This window comes from Alligator mississippiensis, chromosome 2, assembly GCF_030867095.1.
Source record: "Alligator mississippiensis isolate rAllMis1 chromosome 2, rAllMis1, whole genome shotgun sequence".
Classification (NCBI taxonomy): domain Eukaryota; kingdom Metazoa; phylum Chordata; order Crocodylia; family Alligatoridae; genus Alligator; species Alligator mississippiensis.
In genome coordinates, this window is record NC_081825.1 from 28,902,157 (window position 1) to 28,929,647 (window position 27,491).

Here is a 27,491-nt window from a genome sequence, read left to right on the forward strand (position 1 = left end):
AAATTGCTTCAGCAGAATATTTGCTGTATTTGTTAGGTAAAATGTACAGTTGTATTTCCCTTTTACATCACGGGGTGTGTGGGTGAATTACAGTTTGCTATATGGGTGAAATCTGGGAAGTGTGACATTAATCCTGAGATTAGGAGAGCTGTAGTTTTCAATCCACTATAGCTGGATAAAATGTTTTTTGTCATAAATTTCCTTATTTTTAAATGAAAAACATTATTTACTAAGAATGCATAATTTCACCCCATGTAGCAGTTTGATTAATGTTTATGTCACGAGGAAGTGAAAATAGGAAGCTATAACTTAACCTGTTTTGAAAACTTTAACTATGACATGACTAAGAAAACATTATAAGCATTTCCTGAAGATACTCAATGTCCTTTACAAAGGTTAATTAGCTAAGCAGTACAATATTTCTGTTACGGCTAAGCTAGGGAATAGAGAAGGCATGTTCAAAGACGGACTTAAGGCACCTAAATTGGGACTCTAGCGGATTTCAGATGCTTAAATCCAAATTGCAATCTTGGGTTCTGGTTCTAGCTCTTTATTTAATCCAGGCTCCAGATCCCAAGTAAATGCCTTGCAGCTCTGAGTGAGGCACCTCTGCTCCACAGATGGGCATTCAGACACTCTTGTGCTAGTGGTCCCTACTGGCTAGCTCAGGGGTGGGCAGCATTTTTGGGCAGAGTGCCAAAAATACCTCAACCTCCACTTGTAAGATGTTGGCGCGCCAGGGCTGGACAGCAGGACAGCTGCAAGGACCCCAATCCTTGCTGCTGCAGTGCAGCCCCAGCCCCTTCCCTGCTGTCCGCCCTGCGGCACACGTGCCAAGCAAAATGCCTTCATGTGCCATGTTGTGGCACACGTGCTGGAGGTTGCCAACCCCTGGGCTAGCTCTCCCTTTTCATTCAGGTTTTTTGGACCACTCTCCTAAGCTGCTTAGGCCATGCATTACCAGTCCAGGGGCCTAATTCTAAGGCTTTGGATTCAACTGTGTGGGTCAGGTGCCTAACCTGGAGGTACGAAAGTCCTTCTCTGGATCCATTCCTAAGCAACCGGGTTTGTAGGCTGCTCAGTACCTTTACTTCTCCTGTCGTAAATGAGATGGAGTAATCTCTGCACCTTCCTAGTGATACTCAGAAGACTACAAGATCAAGCCATGCCCAACAAACTTGTGCCACACAGCAGCACCTCAAAGTCATGGCTCCTAATTCCTGGCTATAACTACTAGCTTGAGCTCCCTCTAGGACACAACTCAGAAAGAAAGGAGTCTTACAATCAGGTGGTGTGCCACTTGCCAAAAACAGGAGATGGACACTGTGGCAGTTGTTACCTTTCCGCCTCAGGGAGATGAAGTCCAATTACTAGCTATGACTTTTCCCTGAACTGTGTCCCAGGCTCCAGCTGCCTGTCAGGAATCTGTCTGGGGACGGTTGTCTCTGGAGCTCCCTTTGGCTTTGCTGGTGGAGGGCCTTCCTCATGGCTCCCCGGGAAAGACAAATGTCTTCCCCCCTGCATGGACCTCTCTTCCCCATTCTCCAAAGTGCATCAGAGGCCAACGCTTCATGCCACACCCTGCGGCTGGGCACGGACAGATAGGTTTGCCAACTCTGTTTGAATCCACTCCAGGAGGTTTCCGAAATGACCGCGCGCCTGCAGATGTCAGGTATGTGTGATGGTGTGTAAACTTGACATCAGAAAGGCAAATGCACATTACTGCTCCATTTTAAAACCCCCACTGGACTCCTGTATAAACGGGATTCAAGATTTCATATTTATGTTAACACATGCCCTCTCAGTTCTCTCCCAGGTGAGTCTCAGCAGTGTCCTGGAGATGGACACCCAAGTCCTGGCGAGGGCTGGCACCCTGCCGACAGCCCACCCAGCCGGGTGGACGTCGGCTTTGCAAGTCCCTGGCCCGCGAGGCGGCAGCCCGGGCACTGCGGAGCCCCCGCACCGCTGCCCCCTCGCTCGCTGGCACTGCCCCCGGGAGGAGCGAGCGGCGAGACCCAACCCTGCGGCCCGGCCGGCTGTATAAAGGCCCGGGTCGCGGCTCCGACGGGGCGGGGCAGCCGGAGCCGGAGCCGGAGCACTTCCCCGGGGAGCCGGGAAGGGGCAGCGGGAAGGGGTCCCGGGGAGCAGCATCGCCCCGGCTATGGCGGGAGACCGCGCCGCCAAGAGCCGCGGCGGCTCCCCCGAGGTGCAGGCGGCCGCGGGCCGGGAGCGGGAGCGGGAGCTGGAGCCGGAGCAGGCGGCGGGCGCGGGCGCGGGCGGGGGCGGGCGCGGGCCGGGGGGCAGCTACCCGCAGAAGAGCGCCGAGACCCTGAGCAGCCAGTACGGCCTCAGCGTGTTCCTGGCCGGGCTGCTGCTCATGTTCGCCTGGGCCGTGCACGCCGCCGGCCTCCACAAGAGCCACCTGCTCTCCTATCTCATCACCCTCATGCTCGTCCAGCTGCTCTGGATGCTGTGGTACGTCTGCCGGAGCTACACCCAGCGGAGGCTCATCCAGGAGAAGGACACCCACGCCGGGGCCCGCTGGCTCCGCTGTAAGTCGCTGTCCCTGCGTCCAGCGCTCGTAGCCGACCAGCGGCAGCCCCTGCCCTGCCCCGGCGGGGCGAGTCCGGGGCCAGTGCTCCGTTATGAAGGGGGTCCTTTGATTTCGGCCTTTCCCTTCCGATCTGTCCCGCGCCAGGGCTGACACATCCCCTCTTCGTTGCGCGCTTTGGTCCTTCATCATCATCTTAGTAGTTCCCCTTCTTCGGAGGCGAACGATGCCCCCAGTGTCCGTATCTCGTAAGGCTGAAGAGCCCCCCTCCCACCCGCTCACTGGCCCGAGAGAGTGGACACATTAAATACATGGCATAGATTAGATCAAGCACTTTTGAGAGCCCTTGACTGGAGGAATTTAGGTTTCAGGGAAAGTTTGCTTTTCAGACAACGCCATACACTAGCATCTGTCATGGGATGCATCTGCGGTGGTGAAAGTCTAGCTGTACAAATAAGCGATTCCTACTTATTACATGGGTGGTAGGATGGCAGGTGTGTGCGCGATGCCTTAGAGATATGCAGAAAAAGACAAGGTACCGTCCCCTCCCCAAGGAGTTGGCAGCTGACAACAGGAAGTATTTCAGATAGCCCTTGTAGGCAAGCAAAAAACTACTGGCAAGTCTTGCAGTGGATCAACTTTATTTGCAGCAGGTCTCCCACACCTGGACTGTAGGCATAGGGTATCTTATGCAAAGTTGTGGTGAAATCAGATTAGCTTAAGGCAATGCTGTGTTTCAGGGTCCCAAGTCAAAAACATAACTTTTCATATCTTTGATGCCAAGGAAGACAATTCTTTGAGCAGCAGCTATGACTACCACTTAAGTGAAAAACATTAGGAATGATCTGGTTATTCTAAAAAACAAGATCTTCCAAGACAAGTTTTATTCTTTTGCAGCCCACATAGCTGCACCTGTTAAATGTATTACTATCATGAATGGTAATTGCAATTCTTATTGTTCAATTAAAACCAATACATGCCATGTTCTGCGCAGTCACTCTTCTAATAATTTATACTGGTAACATACCATCAAATGAGTAGTTAATGCCATGTATTTATTCTTTTCTGTAATATTTCCTTCTTAGCCAAATCTCAATAACTTAAAACATATGGTGTAAATCTTCCTTGGATGTCATTCGCCCAGGTTTGAATTTGGCTTTATTTTGAACCAAGTTCTGCCATGTTTTCTCACACAGAAAGACAATTTACTCTTTTGGAATTCCATTACTGAAAGAATAAGTTCCAGTGGTCCATTGCTCTTACTGAACATAAGAATAGCAGAATCTAATTCTTTGTCTCTTTTGACACAGTCTTTCACTTGTCCTACAGGATGAAATGAAACACACAATCTCTTATCCATGTCCCCTGCCAGTGCAGAATTGTTCTTTATTGTATATTTTTGTGTGCTTTGCCCAGCGCTTGGACTTCCAAAGCTTCCCTGAAATGGCTACTTCACAGTCTAATGATTCTCCCTTTTGGGGATTCTTTTCCTGATAATCAGTTCACACTTTTCAGTGCTTTCTTATTGTTTGGATGGTTTTAGAAAATTCTTTAAACCAATGTTAGGAGAAGAAAACCTGTTTAGGCTTATATTAAACTAGGCTCCATTACTGTACTACTTACTCTGGTATGACTTATTTTGCCTTAGAAGTGCAATTAGAAGTGCAATACTTCTATTCATCAATAATTGTATTATTGATAATGATTAATTAATATAAAATGATTAGTTAGTAGATTTTTGTCAAACTTGGGAGCAAAAGACACATTTTCAGAACTACTTTCATCAAAAAGTTTTCTCCAATTTCAATATTAGCTAGATTTTCAGAATGGGCTTCTTTGTTCTCATTGTAAAAGAAAATGTGCATTAATTACCTAGTAAAGGACTAGAAAATGATAAAACTTGCCCATTTAAGATATATATATTTTAGCTAGTGTATACCACCCCAGTAAAAACAGTATGTGAGCAACTAATTTTGTTTTCTATCCATAATAAATATTGAATAAGAATTACTGGACCAAAAGCAACGTAAACCTAAATCTGTACATTAATTGAGTTTGTGACTATTGTACAGTTAACCAAGATGTAAAATCAATTCAGTGAGCTTTGCAATAGCTAGTCACAATAGGGTTTTAATTCAACCTATGAATTTCTAAGCAAATTATTTTGTGTCTAGATATTGGCAGGTGGAACCTAGAAACTGTTCTTTCTCTGGCTGTTTGCTGTACCAAGGACACTTCCTGCAGTTTGAATGCAGGCAAAGCTTCATTTGACTTCAGTTGGGGAATTGCTTTCATTAGAATTATATGAGCATGCTCCAATCTAACATCATTTGAAGTTTAGTCAAAACCATACACAAAAACAGTCCTTTATTAGACGTACTCCAGTGTGACATTCCCATGCCTGGCTTCCATGGTGAATAAAGGGCTCTGGGCACTACAGAAAAAAGCAGAGATCAGCCAAATGAAGTCAAATAGGAGAATAGAAACAAATTGCTTATTCCATTCCTTTCTCCAAAGAATACAAGCTACATCTAAAACATAAGTAGTCAAATTAATTTGCATTATAGTTCTTGGCAACTTCAAACCTACCTCTTCTTTGTTTGCACTAAATCATTTGACATAACCCAAAATGATACAATAATTTTAGAGTGGCATTTTCATACATGCCTTGCTCTGGCTTGCATCTTCACCCATGAGTGTCATTTTCTGTTATTCTCAGAAAGTGGTAAAAACTAGGTCAACATGAACAGTATTTTAAAGCCCTAATATGTTGATGTGTACAGATTTCAACAGTCTTTGAAAACAATTCCCAGTCCCTTAAAATCACCTGTTTAAGTATATGTAATGTCCACTCATCATCATGCACCACTCAGATGCAAAAGGTATATCTGAGCAAAAGATGCAGGCAGTAACTATTTTTGTTTCCAGTTGACAAGATAACTTTTATATTCAGACACAAATAAATATATAAGGTATGTTGAAATAGTCAGGAAGAATATCCAAATAGCAACTTTGATTTTTAAAATGTATTTGTAGGTGGCTCTTTTGTGGGTATTTTTAATACATTACTCATACTAGTTATATCAATAGGATTAACAATATTAATTCCCTTTAAAATAATGTTAATTCCTTCCTTTAAGAATAAAATGTACATGACTAACTGCCCAGAACTTACCACATTATAATTCAGTTAACTTCTGCATATAATTAATATTAAGCCTATGCAAACATTTACAAACATGAGTACATTTATTCAAATAAACAGTCTGATTGTGTTCAATGGATATACTAAAATGAGTAAAATGATATATGCCCAGGAAGTGCAGGATTGGGCCTTGAGCTTTTACATTTTAAAAGTGAAAATTTGAAGCCAATTTCTCTGCTGGTGATATCCCAAGAGAATTTGATCATTGGTCTCTTTACATACAGATTATTTGTAAAATATAGAATTAAAATCCTAATGGAAATTAAATCTTTTAGGTTGCAGTCCATTCTTGCATATTAGTTAATAAAGGGAGTGAACTGTGTTATTTTAAAAATGTTTCTGGAAAAGTGAGTTTAATATATTTTTCTCCAGTGCATATAGTTTAGATTCTCTTGTCTATTATAAAGTCTCACATGAATAACTAGAAGAATATACTATAAGTATAAGTAAGTATAAGTTCTCCAAATATCACCAGTTACATTGTATTTTTAAAATTTTCATTCAAACAATACTTAACTTAGTAGTATATTTAATGTGTTAGTGTAAGAAAAATGGGTCACTATTTTATTTCTGAATATTTTTTTTTAGGAAACAACATATACATTATCCTAAAATACTAATTTCAGTAAAATATTTCATGTTAATAAGGGGATCATGATTTTGCCCATTTTGAGGAATGTGATATTGAACAGAATCAACTCTTGTGATATCACGTATCATCTTTATATCATTTATCATCTTTATGCTATAAGCCTCTATGGGGAATAAGAAATAAAGCTATAATTATTCATGATGGTCTAAGTTCTGAGGGTCTTTAGTTTCCACCTTGTCTTTACTCAGATAAATTCTAGTTAAAGTTAATGGGAGTTTGTCTGAGTAAAGATTTAGGAGAGTACTGAATAAGGAACTTGGAGTTTAGTTCAGTAATTTGATCTCTAACTGTGTTTTGTTTAACTATGCTGATACAATAAAGTTCAATAGCAACACACTGCTATCTTATCATACAGCTTTCAGAAATCAGCTTATCTCTCTGAAGGAGAAGCACTGGAGGTATGCTAAAAACATTAAAGAAACTATTATTTGAAAACTTTTAAAAAGTCCTATATAAATACCTAAAGAAAAATACTAAGTTATTTCAAATTTGTGGTTAAAATAATTTTTTCCAGCATGAAGTCTAAAGTCTTTTAAGTTTCTTTCAAAGAAGAAAAACATACAAATCATTATATTTTTGGTCTGTGACTTGTAGTGGTTCAGTATAACCCTATGAACAATGGAGATGGCATACCAAGTGATTGTATTACTTCCCTCTGTAGAACCCTTGGGTCAGGAGACTGTAACATTATTGTTTAGCTCTCTGAGTTGTATAGTTTGCTCTGTAGGTATATAGTACATTAATTCATTTCCCTGTATAACTGTTTCTGTGCTTCAGTTACTTGAGGGTCTGATCTGGCAAAGTGCTGAGCACTGTCTGCAAGATGCTGAATGGTCTCAGTTCCATTTTGCTTTCCATGGATCATGATTAGGCTTTAATAATAAGTTGTGAAAGGAATTACATGAATTACACCAATTTATTTAATAGAATTGACTTGTTTTATGAATGTTTACCTATATTATTGGTCTTTAGATGTAACCTTTTCAGAATAAGAATTTTCACTTGTTTATATAGATTCTCTGAGGACACTTCAAGTGTATATTAATATTTTTAATATTTTTTTCTTTAGGTGGGATTACCTTATTTGCAGTGATTACTTTAATTATGGACTCTTTTAAGATAGGCTATTTTATTGGATTTTCCAACTGTTTGTCTGCAACTGAAGGCATTTTTCCTGTTACACATGCAGTGCATACTCTTTTACAGGTAAAAGCCACTGTATAATAGTTTTTCTCACCAAGCAGAAGTTTTGTCTTTTCAATGCCACATGTACTAAGTACAGTTCTAATGTTCTACAAAAATTAAGGCTAAGTACAGACAGTCAAGAAGCCCGAGGCTGGATCAGTTCAATCTTTGCAGGTTAGTCTAACTGATAAACAAGTGAACAGACATTCACTTTTGATTCTGGAAATTCAGTCACATGCCTGCAGTGACCCAGACCAGAAGCTGGGGGGGTGCTAGAGCATGCCTCCCTGCTCCACTGGAGCAGACAGCTAAAGCCAAAGCTATCCCACCCACCCTGTGAGGGGTGGAGTGGGGTTGGGGAGGTTCAAAGCATCCTGGGATGCCAGGGGACGGTAAATTAACTTGAATTTGGAAGAGATCTGGGACAGAAGTTCAATAAACTGATTAACCTAAACCAGTTAAGTCTGATACTACATCCATCCAGGTTTATCTTAAACTGGTTTTGGCCATTTTAAAAGCAGTGTATGTGAACCAAACTTCTGGGCTAAGTACAGATGGTCAGAAAGTCTAAGGCTGAATCAATTCAGTCTTTACAAGTTAATCTAGGCTGCATAGATTGAACTGATAATCAAATGAACAGACATTCTCTTTTGATTCCAGAAATGCAGCCACATGCCTGCAGTGGCTCAGGCCAGAAGCTGGGGGGAAGGGGGGGAGGAGAGGGCACTAGATCATGCCTCCCTGCTTGGCTGGAGCAGACAGCTTGAATCTGGAGGGGATCTGGGATAGAAGTTCAAAAAACAGCTTTAACTTAAATCATTTAAGTGTGATACTACATCCATCCAGGGTTATCTTAAACCTGTTTCAGCCATTTTGAAAGAGATTTATGTGCACTGAATTTCTGTTGTGTTACAGATTTGAGCTGGTTTTCAATCACTTATACTGGATTATGTGTAATTCTGTCCCTAGCCTAAAGATTAAGTTTTAAAGGCTAAACTTCTATACATGCACATCCCTTTCTGCAGCCAAAGTCAAATCTGTGAAGGCAAATTGGGCAGCAAGCATTAAGTTTTCCAGTTAGCAGTAAACAATGCTTCTTGGTATCTGAAAATGCAATGACTGCTCATACATAGAGGTGTATGTATAAATCTTACATGCAAGTAAAGAGGATGTTCCTAAATTTGAAACAATACATCTTTTCTTAGTTCAGGTGTGGCATATAACTGTTGTCATTCTCTTAAATGAGAGGGTTGGTTAAATGCATTTGACTGTTGCTTCTGTATGTGACTTAGAACTTGCCCTACTGGTTCAGTTTCTTGATTCATCTACTCTGGCATCCTGTTGCTGGCAGTGGTAATGAATGATACTTCAAAGGAAAGCAAAACTCCTCTAGAATGTGTTTTTTTTAGTTATGCAATACTTGTACGTCAGGGAAATTCCTTCCTGAAACCAGTAAATGATGGGTTTTAACCCTGAAGCATGATATTGGACTTTTACGCAATTATTATTGGGTGCATAGCAGCGCATGCAGACAATTAGCCCTGGAACATTTTCCTCTCCTTGCTAATTCTAGACATTTCTCTCCACAATATCTCGTGGCATCAAATATTGCACTTGATTAGATGTTTCATTTTCTTTTATTCTATGCTTAAACTGACTACCTATTTGTTTTATGGACTATACTTGTGTTATTACATAATAAGGCAAAAAGGAGAGAAGTACTATATATACTTAAATCCAAGACTAGGGTAACCCCCCCCCCCGTGTTCAACAAGGGGAAATAGCAACATCTAGCAATCTTTCACCAGATAATGACTGCTACAGCTCAAATGCCTTCTAACTACCTCTCTGAGGGTAAAATCCTGGCCTTACTGTATTCAGTAGATTCAGGATTGCAACCACAATTTCTTCAAAATCTCCTTATCTAGTATTTCCACCCTTCACATGTCAAAGACAAACATTTCAATGCTCTTCCACCTGTAGGTCTGCATGTAGCAATTCTCGCTAAAACCAGTCACACTCAGCCAAGGTCCCTGCCTGCCACTTACTGCTGTGTGTAGGAATCAGAACACAAGACAAGAGAAATCAAAGATTCTCTTGGCTAAAACTGATAGTTAGCTAACTCCAAGAAAGGATAGAAGAGAAACATATCCCAGGAAGATCTATACATGACAAATTTTCTTACTACTTTGTATTCAATATAAAATCTGAACAAGTAGAGAGGGGGTTGCTAATTGCCTCTGTTAAATATAATGGTGAGACTTATTTCTCAACTGGATTCATATTTTGCTTTACTGTGGTTTAATTTGCTTAAATTTATTGAAGCACTGCTATTCTTATGAGTAACTTAACAAATACTCAAAAAGCACAACTTCGAATTATGCAAAAAGGGCTGGAAGAGACCTCAGGAGGTCATCTAGTCCAAGGGTGTCCAACCTGCAGCATGTGTGCCACAAGTGACAAAGGCAGCTTCTCCATGTGGCATGCAACAGGGAAGAGGACAGGCAGCACAGCAATAGATTGTGCAAGAGAAGGGGATCAGAGTGGTGCTTGGGTAGGGTACAAGACTAATTTGTGGCATACCTGCCAAAAAGGTTGACCTCTATTGATCTAGTCCAACTTCCTGTTCAAGAAAGGATCATCTCTGTCTACACTATTTGTACAATTATAGGGGGGAAAATCAACAAATAAAATGAACTGCATCCAACCCAAATATTCGAGAAACTTTTGGTTTATATCTTCTTTTCCATAGAGTTCCCATGGGTTCTGTGAGCAAAAGGACTGCTGGATGGACTTTATATTATCATCCCTATTATTACCTCTTAACCTTGCTTTCTATTCCCTTTCTGTTTTTTCTTCCTGTACTCTCAATTTCAGAGCTTGAACAAAGGTTTTAAAATGATTTTACTTAACTAGAGAAATTCCCCTCTGTTATGGTAGCAGATTCTACTGAACCTATCATGGAAATGGACAATGAAGCAGGAAAGTCAAAGTATATACATTTAAAGAGAGATAAGCCAGAGCTGGAAAATTCAGATTTCATTTCAAACACTGATTACATTTAGAGTTATTTGGTGCATGTGAATTTGGTAAAATGCTTCACCAAACAGGTGCACACATTTGAAAGAATGTTGCCCATAGCAGGATATAGTAAGTAGTTGAAGTTTAGGAGTCATAGTTTTGCCAAAAGCTTGCCGTTAGATAGAGACCTGTATTTTCAAAACTATCCATTAATTTTAAGTACTTCTATTCTGTGGGGTAGGACTTGAGTCAGATGTACTGAGTATTCATAATTCCAACTGAAGTCAATGGAAAGTGTAGGTACTCATCCCTTCAGAAAGTCAGACACTGGGTGCATTTAAACACGTGCTCTGGGAGGGGGTGGGGGGCACTTTAATTAGAGTTGCTCTGAGAGCTACTCTAATTCAAGCACCTGCAGCATCATGTGTATCAGCATCCCTGCACTGAAAAATGATGGTAGGGGCGCATTAACTAAAGCACATCAAATGAGCTTTAGTTAAAGCACCCCTGTCACCATTTTTTAGTGCAGGAATGCTGATACATGTGACTCTGGAGCCTGCTGGAGCATGGTAATTACCATTCATCCAGTCTGTTCTGAAGTGCTGTAGTTACAGCGTGTTGGAACAGCCTCACTGCATGTCTGTAGGTGCCCTGTATGTCTCAAATTTGGCATAAAAATTAGGCAACTGGAAGTAATGGACATTATTAGAATGTCATTTTTAGAAATACCCCAGGTATATTTTACATACTCCCCTGGGCTCATGGGCAGAAACTAGTGAAGTCATACAATACATTTTAAATTCATGTTATTTTTAAAGGTTCTATGGGGAAGAGAAAAAAAATTTTGGCTGATCCTTTCCAAACAGTTTACCTATTGTCAAACTTTAGCATCTTTGGAACCTAACTGTGCAACTAAAGCCTCCAAGTTTCATGCCAGTATTCCTATGGAACCATTTCACCATCACCTTGCATTCCTCATTCATTGCAACAAATAGTACAGAGAAAGGAGAGAGAGAGAAAGAGAAATCTTGAAGTCCTTATTCTATTATCCTTCTAAAATATGAGAAACATCTTTGATTCTTCTTGTACCTCACTTACACTTACCTGCATGCCCAGTTTCCAGCAAATCATTTTTACTTCTTCCTCTTTAATAAAAAAAAAATTTCCCCACTAACCTGATGGCTGTTACTTCTCACATGCTGTGGTTGTCCCTCAGATTGTTTCTTATGACTTTCTGTCTTGCTTCTCCTAAGCTTCTTTCCTCCTCTTTTGTGTATTTAATTCTACCTTGTATCCTTTCAGTGGATTGTCTATTACTTCATTAAGTTCAATATCCTCAGCCTCACTATGCCTTACAGAAGCATCACAGGATGTGTCTACATATGCATTAAGGCACTTTTCCTAGGTGCATTAAATTTAGTACTTCCAATATGAGGTACTAAACAAATGTGCATTAAACTGCCTTACTGCACAGTAACAAATGTGCACAGTTTTAAAGTGATGCTTAATGCACAGTAGCCTATTTTACTGTGTATTAGCTTAATTGCATGTTTTTTATGTGATGCTTTAATGCACAGTAAAATAGGCTACTGTGCATTAAAATGCACATATAGATGCGCTCACTGCTGCCTACTTTTACCCCTAAAGCTCCTTCTATTCACCTCTCCTAAATGGTCCTTTCTCTTTACCTCCTCTTAGCTTTGTGCCTTTCAGCAGGCCACTGCCTTATTCTGGGATTAGTCTCATTCCTTGACCACAAGGAGCCACCTCTCTCTGTAACTCTCCTTGAATTTTATTTTTTTTCTAGGAATTCTCCTTACATTGTTCTCCTTTCCAATAATTTCTCATCTGAACCACTGTCCTGTAATTTGCCTCTTGTTTCTTATATGGTTTCTTATTTTAGGCTGTCAGATACTTGGGTTAGGGGATTTAACTCATTCTACCATGCCTATAAAGATGAATGTGAATGTACTAGCTCACATCTTTTAATTGATAATAATTAATAGTAATGGTTCCTTGTTGATGGATATGCAAAATAAAAAAAAGTATCCTTATTAGCAGTCTCAATTAACAGATAAGCTGAGATAAAGTTGATAAATCAATTAGTATTTTGGAGCCCAACTGTGCTGCTAAGCTTTCCAAGTTTCATGCCAGCATCCATATGAAACTAGGGGTGCTGACAGATGTGCAGCTCCCTGCTCTAACTCATGTTCACTGTTGGGTTTGGGGGTGGAGGAATTGATCTCAACTTTGGAGATGATCCAGGAGCTGCCTATCTGTTGCCTCGCTCTCCTATCTCCAGTCTACCTGCCATTTTCCAGCATAGGCTGGGCAAGCCCCAGCCTGGAGTTTCCTCCCTTCCCTTCACCCCATTCCCATCCTGCAGACAGCACCAGGGGTGGGGCTGGGCTGCATCAGCCAAGTCCTAACTGTATGCAGGGACAGACAGAAGTTAATAAAGGTGCTCTGCTTTGGAGCCCTCAGCTGAACTCTCATTACATGAAGGTTAATTTGTCACAGGATCGGGCATTTTTAAAGCACTTTGCAGCCATGCACTTCTGTCAGGGAATGGCTGTACAGCACTTTCAAGGGGCCGATTGTACAACAAATGTCACTTCTGTCAGTGCCTTAGATGTTTCATTCCATTTACCATCTTACTCTTCTTATTCATTGCAACTACTAAATGGGTGTGTCTACACAAGACAATTACTGCTGCACAACAGCGTTGCATGGCATGAACCATGATGCAGCGCTACTGCACAGTTGTAATGAGCTAGTGTGTAGTCAGAGTCACCAGGAAGCCATGCAGGGACACTACTGTGCAGTAATGCCAGTTACTGAACAGTCATTTAGTACTTGGGTATGCAAGTACTAAGCGACTGTGCAGTAATAACTGTGCAGTCAGCAGCTTGTGAGACATGGCCAATATATAGAGACACAATATTAACCTCTTACAAACTGAAATGCTCCTTTCAGAAAACATGGTTCACAGGCAAGGCAGTGCACAAAAGATTGCCCTGCTAGTGTTGCTCTGCCTGTGTCGTGCAGGTGATTTCAGTTTGGCACTTATGTGATTTTGCAATTTCCTTCATTTTCACCATTAAAAATGAAAAAAACAGTTTTATCAGTTAGAGAAATCTTAAGGTTTATATTTTGGCTTAGTCATATTAAAAATTTCTACTGTCGAACCATTCCATTCTTTTGCACATATGCGAGAAACTAGTTTCTGAGTAAATGGTACAGGGGTCATTCTTATCAATAGAGCTGTATGGAAGTGGCGCTGCACCAGTTTACACCAGCAGAGAATTGGCCATTGGTGTTTTCCTATATATCTACATTCTCTGCTGAGTGTCTTTCATGCATGCATGCATAGTGACATTTACTCCAAAGAGTAAAGTTTATCTGTATTTATTTCCATTTAGGTGTATTTTCTTTGGTGTCATGCAAAGGATATAATCCAGTCTTTCAAAACACTTGAAAGGTAAAGTGAATATTATTAAGATCTATAATATTAATTTTAGTTTGTATGAATAGAAGTACAAAACTTACTCTAATGTGGTAAATAGTATTAAATAAAAAGGAAGATACTGAAAAATTTTGGAATCAGATTCTCTTCTTACATATGTTGGTACATCCCATAGAGTTTCACCTTTGTGAGTGAAGAGAGAATTGTTATTTTAATTAGCAATTTTAAATTAAATAGTTTTAATACTTTTGTAGCAAAAAATATATAGAATAGGTATACATTTTCCTTTTAATTAAAGTTATGGGCAAGCTTGTTACAGCATAATGACCTTCCATCTTTTGGAGTTACACTTATTTTTTCTCAGGGTAAGGAAATATCATCCATATCTCTCAAAAGTACAGACTACATTTTCTTTGTTTAGTTGTCTAAAGGGTATGGATACCATCCACTATGTAAAGTAGCTATGTTCTTTACAATACATTTAATTTCTTATATTAATCTTTATTGAAAACTCAATACTATGTACTAGCTTACTCTATGTAGAAGGTAGAGTAAGCTACCTTGTGCTTAGTAGGCACCTCTACACAAGACATTTACTGCACAGTAGACTAATTAGCTGAGCAGTAAACATCTTGCGTCTACACGCATGCCCCTATTAGGCTGGAGTAAACTAATTTACTCAGCAGCAAGATAGTACTTGCATTTACTAGAGTACTTTACTATATTTTCTATATTTTACTATACTTTACTATATTATATACTATACTATATTTACTATATAGTACTTTACTATATTTACTATATCGAGTATTTACAAGCATTATCTTTTTGTGGAGTTTTATACTTAGCAGCAGCTCATGTGTAGATGCTTCCCCAGCTGGCTGGGGCAAGAGGGTGCTTCAGGGGGGGCCTGTCTGCCAGCTAGCCCCACATTGGAGCACTCTTGTGCCCCAGCCAGCCCCTCCACAGCACATTGAGCAGGAGGGAGCAGCCCTGGGCTGGCAGGCTGACCCCTGGGGCCCCCTGCTAGCCAGGGCTACTCTGACCTGGCTCAACGTGCTGTGGTCCTGGGTGCATGTGCAAATGGCACATCCAGAACTATAAACTCCAGAGCAGTAAGCTCTGGAGTTTATTGCTTTGTATTAACATGCATGTGTAGACATGCCTAGTGTCTACTAAGAATATCCACATAAGGATTTAGTGTACCATAGCTAGTAAAGTCCCACCCTAGTTTATTGTACATTGTGTAGACAAGCACTGAATAACTGAGGCATTCAATGACAGGCTTGCTATCATCATATATTATATTGTATAATGGTGAAGCTCTACAGACCTCAGGCAAACAAGGTTTGACATCTGACAAATATTTATGTAAACTACTGATCTTAAAACATCAATGCAAAACAAACTACAGGAACTAGCCAAATATCCATAGAAAACAAATCAGTAAATGATTCAGAATTTTTTCTTTGGGTTCTATTCTTTTCTGGTATTTGCATACCATACAATAAATGCCAATGAGCATTATGTAAATACAAAAAAACCATGTATTAATGACTGTGCTTACTTATTGAGACAGGTATGATTCAGTGATCCATGTTCCCTTGGGAATGGGTCCATCTCTAACACATAGGAAGTCAAGCCTGGACACCCCTGAGGCCTTTACTAAGTTAAAAGATTTTTCAATATTTACCCCATGCCATTAACTCACTTTTTGCACAGCTTGGGGCCAGTTGTTGCAACCATGGGAGTACTCTTGAAGCATTTATGATATTTTGGTTTTTTGCTTCCATTACTGGCTCCACTCTAGGAAAACAATAGAGCCTATGTTAGGTACTACATGTGCGCATTTAATGCACAGTAACCAAAATTACTGTGCAGTATGGGCACGTGTCTACATGTGCATGCCTGTACTGCACAGTAAATATGATGACTTATGCTGACTTGAGCATAAATTTGATATCTGCATAGGTATCAAATTTACGGCTGATTAGTTACTGCGTAGTAATACACATGCAGATGCCTTACTGTGCAGTAACACTTATGTATGTGGACTGACTTAGAACTATCTTTAGTCCCAAGTCAGTCCACACACAGCGTTAATGCGTTTTAATGCCTGCATGTGTAGACACTGGCGTATTGTCGCTTACTGCACGGTAAGTTAAGCTGGCGTAAATGCACGTGTAGACATGCCCAGTGGGCACGTCTGCACGAGACAATAAATGCACAGTAGACTAATTTTACTGTGTATTAGCGTGTCACAGCAAAAGCCATGCTATTGCACTAATGCACAGCAGAATTAGTCTACTGTGTATTAGCATCACTAAAAAGGAGTGTGCTGGCACTCCTGCGCAGGAGCACCAGTTAGTACATGTTCAAATAGTACCTGTTATTACAGGTACTACACTTAATGTGCTGTAACTATGGCACATTAATGCTTGTGTAGACATGCCCAGAATTACCACATCTACAGTGTGTCATTAAAAAATATTGTTCTGTTAAATCACAGAAAATACACTCAATGACTGTTAGTGGCATCATCTTGATCCCTTGACGCTATATGTTGCTCTTAGTACCAAGTAGTTATTGCAGATATAGGAAGTGTCATCTGAATAAATTCCCAGAGTAAATGTTACAGCCCAGAAATTTTTGCTCTTACCTACTGTTGGTATTAATAAACATTGGGCGCATCTACATGTGCATTTGCTGTGGCACCAGTTTACTCTTGAGTAAATTGAGTAAATGGTGAGTAAAATGAGTAAATGGTGTCAGGCAGACATCTACAAGTGCAGAGAAGCAGAACCAGATTTCCTGCCAATCTGCTTCTGCTTCCTGGGGCCCTGCAATGGGCCTCTGCCATCACTGGGGGGGAGCTTCAGGCTTCAGCTGCAGCTGCAAGAAGCTGGCAACCCTCCTTGAAAGCCAGCCCTGCTTGCTGCTCTCTGGCCATCCAGTTTCCTGGGCAGGAGCTGCATGTGCAGTACAGGGGCAGCACTGTTCTCTCTGCCTCTGCCTCCCTGCACCACAGCTGCTCCTGCCCCTCGGAGCAAAGACCAGCACCATGCACTCCTGCTGGCTGTCACATTGGCCCTGCTGGCCCACCATACCAATCCCTGGTCCACAGATGTCTCACCCCTCCTGGCTCCCCTATGCATAGCAACTGTCTGCCCACCTGCCACGTGCCACCCCAGGGCCACTGCTGCACACCTGTGCCTTGACTGCGTCTGTCTGGCCGGACCCCAGCAGGGACACTGATGATGGGTTCAAGGATGCCACCGCTGGGGCTGCTGTTGCACTCCTGGGCCTCCAGCCCCACTGCCTCTGGGCCTGCCAAGCCAGCCAGTACTGGTGGCACCATGTCATCCAGCATACTTGGGATGACAAGCAGTGGCCGGAGGCCTTCAGGATGATCTGGGCCACCTTTTAGGATTTCCTGGAGCAGCTCTGGCCACACCTGAAGTGGCAGAACACTGTCATGTGGCCTCCCCACAGACACCTGACGCCCTTGTCCTGCTCAAGCTGGACACCCCCTAGCTTGTGGTACATCAGCCATCTGTTTGGCGTGGGCAAGGCCACCACTAGGGAAGCTGGCCTGAAAGTGTACAGCACCCTCCAGGATGTGCTGGGGGATACCATGCTCTGTCCATGACCCTCTAGCAATGCTGGTGGGGTTCCATGCCCTGGGATTCCCCCAGTTCACTGGGGCCCTGGATGGATCCACAACCCCGTCACTTGCCCACCCCATGGAGACCTCCCCTACTACAACTGGAAAGTCTATCACTCTGTGGAGGTCCGGGCCATCGTGGACCACTGTGGCATAGCACCTTCATGCTTGTGAGCACTGGCTGGGTTGGCAGTACCCACAACACCCACATCTTCAGGAACTCTGGCTTGCTGGGCCTGGGGAAGAGTGGGTGCTTCGTGTTGGGGGTGTTGGACCTGCCACTGGGCACTGTGGTGGTCCTGCCCCTCCTCATCTGGGAGCTCGCCTACCTGCTCCTGCCCTTGTTCATGTGGCCCTACGCTGGCTACTTGGAGCCCCACCAGGCCCACTTTAATCAGTGCCCAGGCTAGACCCATAGCCCTTACCTCCTGACTATGCCCAGAGCAGCCTCTCAGCTTGATGTTACCTCCTTCCTCCTGCAGCAAACTGCAGCCCAGTTTATATGCCTGCATCCAAAATTGTTGCCCTCATCAGGCACCTGGCTGCTGCCTGTTTTTTGCCCTTAAAGTGGCAGGTACCAAAAGTGCCCCGCCACAATTACCATTCAAAGAAAGGTTTGAAAGGTGAGCTGGTGAAATGAGTTTTTTTTACTAGTGAAGTGCTTGCAATGTGTTAACTGTGAGTTTCAGATTATATGCAAAAGGACAGCTGAAGAATGGATCAGATAATCTATCTGAAGGAAAGAATGCAAGCAACTCTGAGACTTGGTGTAGGAGAAAAAAGACTTGAGTAAGCAGTGGGAAGTGGATGAAGAAAGAGTAGATTGTTCTTAGAAAAATACTACATTATTCTACAAAATATGTCAAAACGCTACAGTTTGCCACTGCAATGTTATGACCATTATTGTGCACATACATTATTGTAATGTTTTGAGCCATTATCCTTTTACTTACTCCAGAAACCTTTATCTTTCATCATGTCTCAAATGGTTTGCATTCAGAGAGTGTGGTTTTCCAAGCCTCTAGGAAGCTTAGCCCATAATGCCCATTACTTTTACTGATTTAAAGCAAGTAGATGGTTTTGACAGTCTCAAATGGGGAATGTTGTTCAGGAAATGAAAATGGAGTTGTGAATGGAGTCAGGAGGAGGTAGCTTAAAAAGAATGTGTACAGTGGGTGTGAGAAAGGAGCACAGAATACTTTGGGTAGGAGTAGCGTCAACATAAATTGCTTTTTATTTAGACTGATCACTTATTGGCTTGAATATGAACTTTTATATGAGCCCCTTCAGGAAGCTGCTATATAATAAGTGATTATGCCCAAAGAATGATGTACACTAATTTTGATAGTAATGCCACTAAGGCAGGGGAGGCCAACCTTTTTGGCAGGTATGTCACAACTTGGTGCCACCTCAATCCCCTTTTCCTGTCCTATCTGCTGCTCTGCTTTCTGCTTCCTGCCCTATCTCCCCTGTGCTGACTGTTCCCTCCCCAATCTTCTGCATGCCACACACAGAGACTGTCTGTGCCACTTGTGGTATATGTGCTGCAGGTTAGCCACCCCTGATTTAATGGATTGTCACAAATAATAAGTATCCTACTTACAGTGCAGTTTAATGCACTAAGCCACTCCTTTTCACTACAGAGCATGCTATAAGGAAACTTTTTGGTCTGCACTATTGTCATTGCTTGCTAAATTAGTGTCAAACATTGTACCTATCAAAAAGTGATCTACCCTGCTTAAGATGAAGTGAGATCTACTCCTTTTTATAGATTCTATCAATAACTAATCTGTTTTTTAGGTTTGGGGTAATCCATTCTGTGTTTACAAATTTACTCTTGTGGACAAATGGAGTATTAACAGAGTCTAAACATCAACTAAATGAGCACAAGGAAAGGCTAATCATGCTTGGTTTTGGAAACATAACAATAGGTAAGCTAAGGGCTCAGTACCTTTTCAGAAGTTCTCCTCTAACACATGATAGTATTAAAAACTATTCCACTAAGATAAAGTTATATACTGTACACACAGCTACCACTGAACAAATGCCTACTACTACTGACTATAATGCTCCAGGTCACCTATAACTCCCATTTACTTTAGTGGAATTGATAGTGCTCAGCTCCTCAGTGGATCAGAGCCAGAGTTGCAAGAATGACCACAGGTTCCAAACCAAAGAAATATTATAAATATTTATTTTGATTAATAAAATTCCCCAAATACCTCTCTATTAATAAATCATGGTTATCAACCAAACAGCATTTTTGTTAAGAGACATCAATTACTTCCTTGTTCTTAAGGGAAAACATCTTATGTACCCAACATATCCAACTTCTCACATGAGTGGTTACCTCAGGTGAGTAGTCACGCTGAATTTAAGGGAGCTCGCTATATAAATCAAGATTATTCATTCAAAACTTGGTTGCAGGACTAGGCTCTATGTATTGTTATTGTAAACTTTCTCCACCAATATGTCCTGGATTTTGGCAAGCTTAGTCTTCTGGATATTGGTATAGTCTTCTGAAATCCTGGGTACCCTCCACTCTCACTGAAGTCAAGAGAAGCTGGGGGTGCTCTGCAATTCAAATGGGAGCAGACTGGAAAAGTTTTCTTCCATCCCTGAAACCTTTTTGTACTGTTGTGTGGAGCTTGGTTGCCATTACAGAGGAGAGGAGAGGAAAGGATTTTGAAAGAGAAAGTAAGCTAGCAACTTTTGCATTAATATTTTTCCCTGAATTAATCCAATAACATTTGGATCCTAACAACTACTTGTACTGCCTTTGCAAAGGGAAACCAAACTGACCACATTTTTACCTTTCTCTAGTTTACACTGCAGATTAATTAATAGTAATCTGGAATTTCCCATTCCTCCTATTTAGAGTTAAAAGTAAACACCCGGACTGGCAAAAAATAATCTGCTTAATATAGTTCATATTTTTTAAAAATGGAATGTAGTTGCACCTACAATTTACAAGTTCAATCAGAGGGCCAATCCAATGACTATTGAGAGCAAGTGCAGTATACTTGCTTCAAGAGGAGAGCATAAGCAATGTACACACTGTGGCCTGACAGTCAGGACAATCAGAATACTTTGCTGAACTGGAAATTATTCTAAGTGACACAACATCTGACTGCTGCTACAGATCAAATAGTGAGGGATACAGTTCAGAGGCTCTCAAAATGTGGTCCATGAAGCACTAGTGGGCAATGAAGTACTTACTGGTGGTCCCCAGAGAGCAAACTGATCACAAGTTACTGGTAATTTCTTCCACAGGTAACTAAATATACAAGATGATATACCCAATGCACTTTCCTTATTATGCTATTGTCTCATTATAAACAAGAAATATTTATCAAACAAGGGAATCTAATCTCTCCCTCCTTTTTAGTTTTAGATGACCATGCACCTCAATGTAATTGTTCAACAACAACTCTCTGTTCAATATTTTCTCAAGGAATATATTATCTGTATCCTTTCAACATAGAATATCATATTTTGGCATCAACAATGCTGTATGTTCTGTGGAAGAATATTGGACGCAAAGTGGAACACCACCAACAACACAAAATACCATTCAAGTTTCATGGCATAACAATTGGCACAATTTTTGGACTAACTGTGCTGACTAGCACCATAGCAATTGTTGTTGTGTATTTGATTCAGATTGGACGTTCAAAAATCAAGAGTGAGTTGGCACTGACCATGTTTTATATATATGCTATCTCAGTACTGACCCTCATGTGTACTGCTGGAATTGTTGCCCTTCTAATTTACAGACTAGAAGACAGATCATTGGATAATTCAAAAAATCCTGCCAGGAAACTGGATGCAGACCTACTGGTTGGTACAGCTTCGGGATCATGGCTCCTTTCGTGGGGTTCTATTCTAGCAATTATCTGTGCCCAAGACCATCCACAATATACGTGGTATAATTTGCCTTATTCCATTCTGGTTATTATTGAAAAATATATTCAGAACCTCTTCATCATTGAATCCATACATCAGGAACAGGAAAAGGTGAATGATGACATTAAAACTCTTCGAATAGTAACTATATCCAGGGAGAACACTCTGTCACTTACCCCATCCTTTAAAGAAATTTACAATGGGACAGTTGATGCTGACAGTGGAGAATTACCGTGCCTGTTCAACGGAAATGTGAAAGAAAGCAGTAGCAATGGTAGTCTTGAGGAAGACAAAAGTCAAGTTTTCAGTCCAGTGATACATTCAACCTCAGATTTCTCACTTTACAGTAGCAACTCTGTTGCTAACAATAAGAGGAGAATACTGAAGAACATTGCAGCATTTTTATTCTTATGTAATCTTTCGGTAAGATATTTTTTACTATAACTCATTAAATTAATATTAAAAAGCTCCCATACCTGCCAAGTCTGCAAAGTGTATTTGGGTAGAATTTGGATATCTTACTTCCTGGGCAAGTGTCTTAACCATTAGGCTAAAATGTGGAAGTGTCCTCCTGCTCCCCTTCCAGCATCATTACTAGTTTTGTTTTTGTGCAACTAGCATTTCAAGGACTTACATAAAATTTATTCACACACTCAGGCCACATAGGTTCATAACAAAGTACAAGCAGCTGTAGCACATCCACTCTTAGCATGCTAAAAGGCAAGGTGGGTTATACGGGGGGGGGGGGAGTAGAATATAAAATCTGTGTAAGTAGTCCCACAGTACATAATGGTAATGGTACTTAGTTTAGCTATGTGTCGCTATGTGTTGCTTGCCCACTGGAAAGGCACACACACACACACACACACACACTTTAGTGGTGTTTCATTTAAATCACAGAAAAATATGAATTTGGGGTTACTTTTTTAAAACCGAAAATTGGGGATTTTTAACTGAAAATTGGGGATTTTTTAAAGATAAGGATCTCCCAGCCCCATGATCGCAGAGCAGGGACACCTAATAGGTTTTTCAGAGATGCCAGTTTGAACTTAGAGTATCTAAGTTTGGAAACTGAGATTTAGGGCGTAGTCACATGTTCACTTGCAATGGTTCAAATCATTGGAATTTTCTAATATTGTAATGTATTAAAGTTAGTATGTTAGGGTGAAGTTAGATGTTACACATATACTGTACTAAATCTCTGGAATGTTAAGTGGCATTAAAGTTAGAACATGTTATGAGCTGTCACATGTTAAAGATTAGTACCATTTCTTGCTTGCACTTGCCACTAGACGGCTGGTGAGCGGGGGCATAGCTAGGAGCCAAGATCCCTGGACTCTATCCGTACTCTGCGTGGAGGTGGGAGCTGGGAGTGGTGCATCCTGGAATGCTGGAGCACTGCCAATTGCTTGTTTTATCTCTGTGGAGCAGAATGAAGTTACTGTAACAGGAGCTAGGAAGCACAGCCCAGAGTTAACCCACCCCTGAGACACTGAGATAGCACTTAGCACAAGTTAATGAACTTTAACATGCAGATGTTTGTGTTTTTAAGTGCTCTGTGTGTGGTCTAAATGTAATGTGTAACTTATCCTTAGATACTCCTTGCCTGGAAGGGAGCCACTTTGAAATGCCACAGTGGCACCTTACATGTACTAAAATTGTTTGAATAACTGTTTATGTTTTAACTGCACTTAGTAAGTGTTAAATTGAAAGTGTGACACCAGCCTTTTGCATCTATGCCTAGCCCCAATAATTAACGGTATTTAGGTGTCTGTGGGTGATTTTACATATCGCCATACGGCGCCATAGTTACTGCACCATTTGGGATTTCCTTTTGGAAGTTCTAAATGATAGTGCAGTAGCAGCCCATACTACACCGTGCTGGCCACACACAGTTATTTTTAATTGCTACATTGCCGTAGCAATACACTATAAAGAGAGAGTGCATTGCTACAACAGCATAGCTGCTGTTCTTGTTTAGATGCCTGTGTATGCTACATCAGCATAGCACGTTGCTATCAAAATGTAGACTCATGTGTAGATGTGCCCTATTAGAATCAGGAACTTAAGTACCTTTGGAAATCTGGACTTTAAGCACTACAGTACAGATGCACCCAGTGCTTGAATATCTTTAGAACTCTGGACCTAATACTGACAGTACAACTTCTCAGCCCATGAAAAAAAAAATTATGTTGCAGGTGCAATACTGCATTTTAAACTACCCCTTAATATATTGCATTGAATACCAACTCAGATAAGATCTGAAGCCTTTATTTTCCTTTTTCTCACCCAGGAATAAATCAGGAGTAACTCTGCTGACATCTGTATGAGTAGAACACTGACCTAGAGGTTATTTAAATCAAATAATATTGGATCATTTCCAGTTTAGAGGGAATGAGCATGGTAGTGGTGCTGCAGTCACCACGGGCAAATATCACTTGATGATAAAGATCATGACTAACACTGTTGCTTTCTTTGTATGCAGCTCTGGATTCCACCTGCATTTGGTTGCCGCCCAGTGTATGACAATGGACTGGAAGAAATAGTTTTTGGCTTTGAACCTTGGATAATTGTTGTTAACCTTGCAATGCCTTTTTCTATTTTTTATCGTATGCATTCAGCTGCCTCACTCTTTGAGGTTAGTTGTAAGACATAATCTGTATATTGTCCATGAATGAATAACTAATGGAATGAATGATTTAATATGTGGGTGGTTAAAAGAATACAAGGAGCTGTTTAGAACTCAGCAGGTTCTAAAACTATTTTCCTAAACAAGAGCTTACTTTAATAGAATTTAATATTTGATATTAATTTCCTCTGAATATTTGATTGCATAATCAAACAGTCTCTTTTTTGGCAGAATTTTCAATACTAGGTGGGTGCCATGTAGCAATGTTAATTGAAAATGCTCCTGAATCTTTTCCTGTTCAAATCAACTCGTGCTTACCATGTGGAAACAAAATATGTTCTTCATACAATTTGTACTGGTGCACTTTTTTTCTCTCAGTGTTCCTCTCACTCCCTTGGATGGGATTTTTAAAAATGCCTTTGTGATTTAGGAACAGAAATCTTACTGATTTTCAATTAGATCTATTGCCCTAAATATCTTAGACACTTTTGAAGATACCACCCTTTAAGAGCACCTTTCTTTATAATGTAGACTGGAATCCAAATCTATTATTTAGTGTGTGAAAGGAAATGGTATTTAAATCTCTGAATATTGATATAAAATCAGCATGTTATTGTCATTTTCCTGAGTATATTGTTTGAAGATATAAATGCTATATGGATTTAGATATGGTATTGTATATAATTCCTTATGAGTAAAAAAGTTTTCCTTATTATTGGATCCCTACTGTTTTGTATTTACAGTATGAAATAACTAAGTAATAAAGCTAATTTCTTTAATTGTTTGGATAGGTTTCCAAAATCTGTGACAATATTTGGGAGAAAAGCTAGTCTTGTAGCTTATGTTCACTTCCAGAAGTCAGGAGATCAGTCATATCTTCTTAGCTTTGCTTAAGTTTTTGTGTGACCTTGTAGAAGTTCCTTAGCTTTTCAGTACTTCATTTCCCCTGTTTGTAAAATGAAGATAATAATGCCTACTTATTTCATACTGCTAGTATGTTAATGGAGGCTTAGTTAATTTCTCTAAAGCTCTGCAATATCTTTGGATGGGAGAACATATAGAAGTACAAAAATACGAGTATTATTCATAAGCTGCTGGACCCATGTATATGCTGTCAATGAAGAATCTAGGCTCAGACCCCCAAAGAGAAAATGAATCTTTAGGAATCATGCTTTTAAATATCTTTGGGCTTGTTTACACGTGCAATTACCATGTCTTCACATGCGCCTGGGCTCGCAGCACATTGAGCCAGGTCAAAACAGCCCCAGCTGGCAAAGGGCCTGGGGGGTCAACCTGCCAGGTCAGGGCTGCTCCCCACCCCGGCTCAGCATGCTGAAGAGGGGCTGGCTGGCTGGGGCATGAGGGTGCTTCAGTGTGGGGTTTTGGTCATTTCAGCTAACAGTGGTCTCTACAAATATACTTTTCATACCTAGGTAGTAAGAACAAAGTCTTTTTCTTTGCACACAATGAAACTCATAGGACAATAATCATAGGAGATCATAGAACAATGATATCCAGTTTTGACCACGCTACTGTAACTAGGCCATGTCAGTATCTTCCTTGGAAAAATCTATGTGCAATTTAGTTTTGAGCTTACATTCATAGTGCCTTAGGATTTGGGATTTAACTAACTCCTTTATTTTCTTAAACTCTTTGCCCAGATTTGCTCTCAGTGATTTTTTCCTAATACTGCTTTCAGGTTGTTTGAGCAGGTTGGTTAGATATACATCCCCTGCATATTTCACTACTTCTATGAATGTTGTGTTTCTTCTTTTCCTTTGTTGTGATCTATCTGTATTCTTCACTGCATTAACTTCTCTCCCATGTACACTATTTGCACTGGATAGAAGTTACATTTTTGTTTCACTGGCCTAGCAAATCCAACTCTTTCCAAACTTGTCTGGAGCTTCTACTCATGCTCTTCTACTGGCATATCCTACTTTTTTTTATCATCATCCATATAAACCTTAGTACCTTCTAGGACATCCTTTTTTTTGTATATTATGGTAAAACATCTCAGATGCCAAATATAATCCAAATTGCAGTCAGTGTAGTTTTCCAAAAGGAGTACTGAAGGTGCACGAATGAGCACCAAGCACTGTCCCACATCATGGACTGGGTGACTTTTATAGGCCTTAGTAGTAGTCTCTCTCTAGGTGTTTTATTCTGAATTCTAGTCTTAATCTGGTGTCTTGACTGGAATTCAGTTAGCTCTTGAAACTTGCAAGCTTAGCTCTTTAACAGCAGATGAGACCCAAAGTTTTTAATAATTATCATTTCTTTTTGTACATTTGGTTAGAAACCTCTCTTCCTTATATTTCATTTTTATGTGGAGGGCATTTCTCCACAATATTTTATGATAAAGTTTCACAAATAGTCTCCTCTGCCTGAGTTAATGGAACACTGTTTGCAGATCAAGTGCCTCATAACCTGCTATTGTCGGATATAAGGCAACATTCTGACATTTTTTCTCAGTTATCTATTGCTTGCAGATAAAGATGAAGTATCCCTTCCAGCTGGGTTCCCCATTTCAAATGTGTTTTAGGTCTGCTAAATCTTTTAGGTGTCCTTTTCTGCTCAGGTTATTTCATTTACTCCAAATAGCGTGTGGTGTTCAAGAACTTCTCTGGACCCAAGGGGCTTGAGAGAGACTCTTTATTCCAAGTTCAGTTCCAGTTGTATCTGTATAACAGATCATGGACTTTTGCTACTCCTTTCAAAAAATAAACCACTTAAAATAGCAGTTTCCAGTACCACAGATTATTAACACAGTGGACAGGTAGATTCTCCATTTCTTGAAGTCTTGCAAGCTCCACATTAGAAGTGACTCAAATAAAGATTGGATGCCCCTTTGGAATATATGTTTTAGCTGAACATTAAACTCAGTGCAGGAGTAATAAGGTGGTGTCCCTAGGGATGGCTGTGATACCCCTAAGGCCCAGTGACCATGTCAGCTTTGCCCTATGGGCACCTTCTATTCTCGCCTGCCACAACTTGATGGTTAAGATAATAGATGGTAGATAGGGAGGCTGCCCTCAAGTTGCTATGCAGTTAAGGTCCTGGTGGACCTCACTAAACCATGTGGTTCTTAGACCCCTTGCTGGGTCTCTTTCTAAGTAAGTGCCTCACGGGACACTCCAAGCCTTATGGGCTATACACATGGTTCCAAAACTGTCCCTTTACCTTGCCCCATGCCTCGTAGGTGGTATTCA

The 27,491-nt window shown here is 40.7% G+C and overlaps 1 protein-coding gene across 1 annotated transcript; it reads left to right on the forward strand.

Annotated features, from left to right (window-relative positions):
- The first annotated feature begins 2,044 nt into the window (after window positions 1-2,044).
- On the forward strand, window positions 2,045-25,058 carry OTOP1 (otopetrin 1). The gene is made up of 7 exons (XM_059721576.1): window positions 2,045-2,206; window positions 2,459-2,552; window positions 7,478-7,614; window positions 14,037-14,095; window positions 19,545-19,675; window positions 21,133-22,073; window positions 24,136-25,058. Exons 1-7 carry the CDS (start codon window positions 2,162-2,164, stop codon window positions 24,304-24,306), a joined length of 1,578 nt encoding a protein of 525 aa, XP_059577559.1. The 5' UTR covers window positions 2,045-2,161; the 3' UTR covers window positions 24,307-25,058.
- Window positions 25,059-27,491: the final 2,433 nt, after the last annotated feature.

Excerpts from the sequence above, each read along its gene's own strand:
- OTOP1 (XM_059721576.1), top strand. The coding sequence starts at position 2,162 with ATGGCGGGAGACCGCGCCGCCAAGAGCCGCGGCGGCTCCCCCGAG. Across the intron at positions 2,207-2,458 it reads GCCGCGGCGGCTCCCCCGAG|CTGCTCTGGATGCTGTGGTA; the intron begins GTGCAGGCGGCC and ends ATGCTCGTCCAG. Across the intron at positions 22,074-24,135 it reads TATTCTTATGTAATCTTTCG|CTCTGGATTCCACCTGCATT; the intron begins GTAAGATATTTT and ends CTTTGTATGCAG.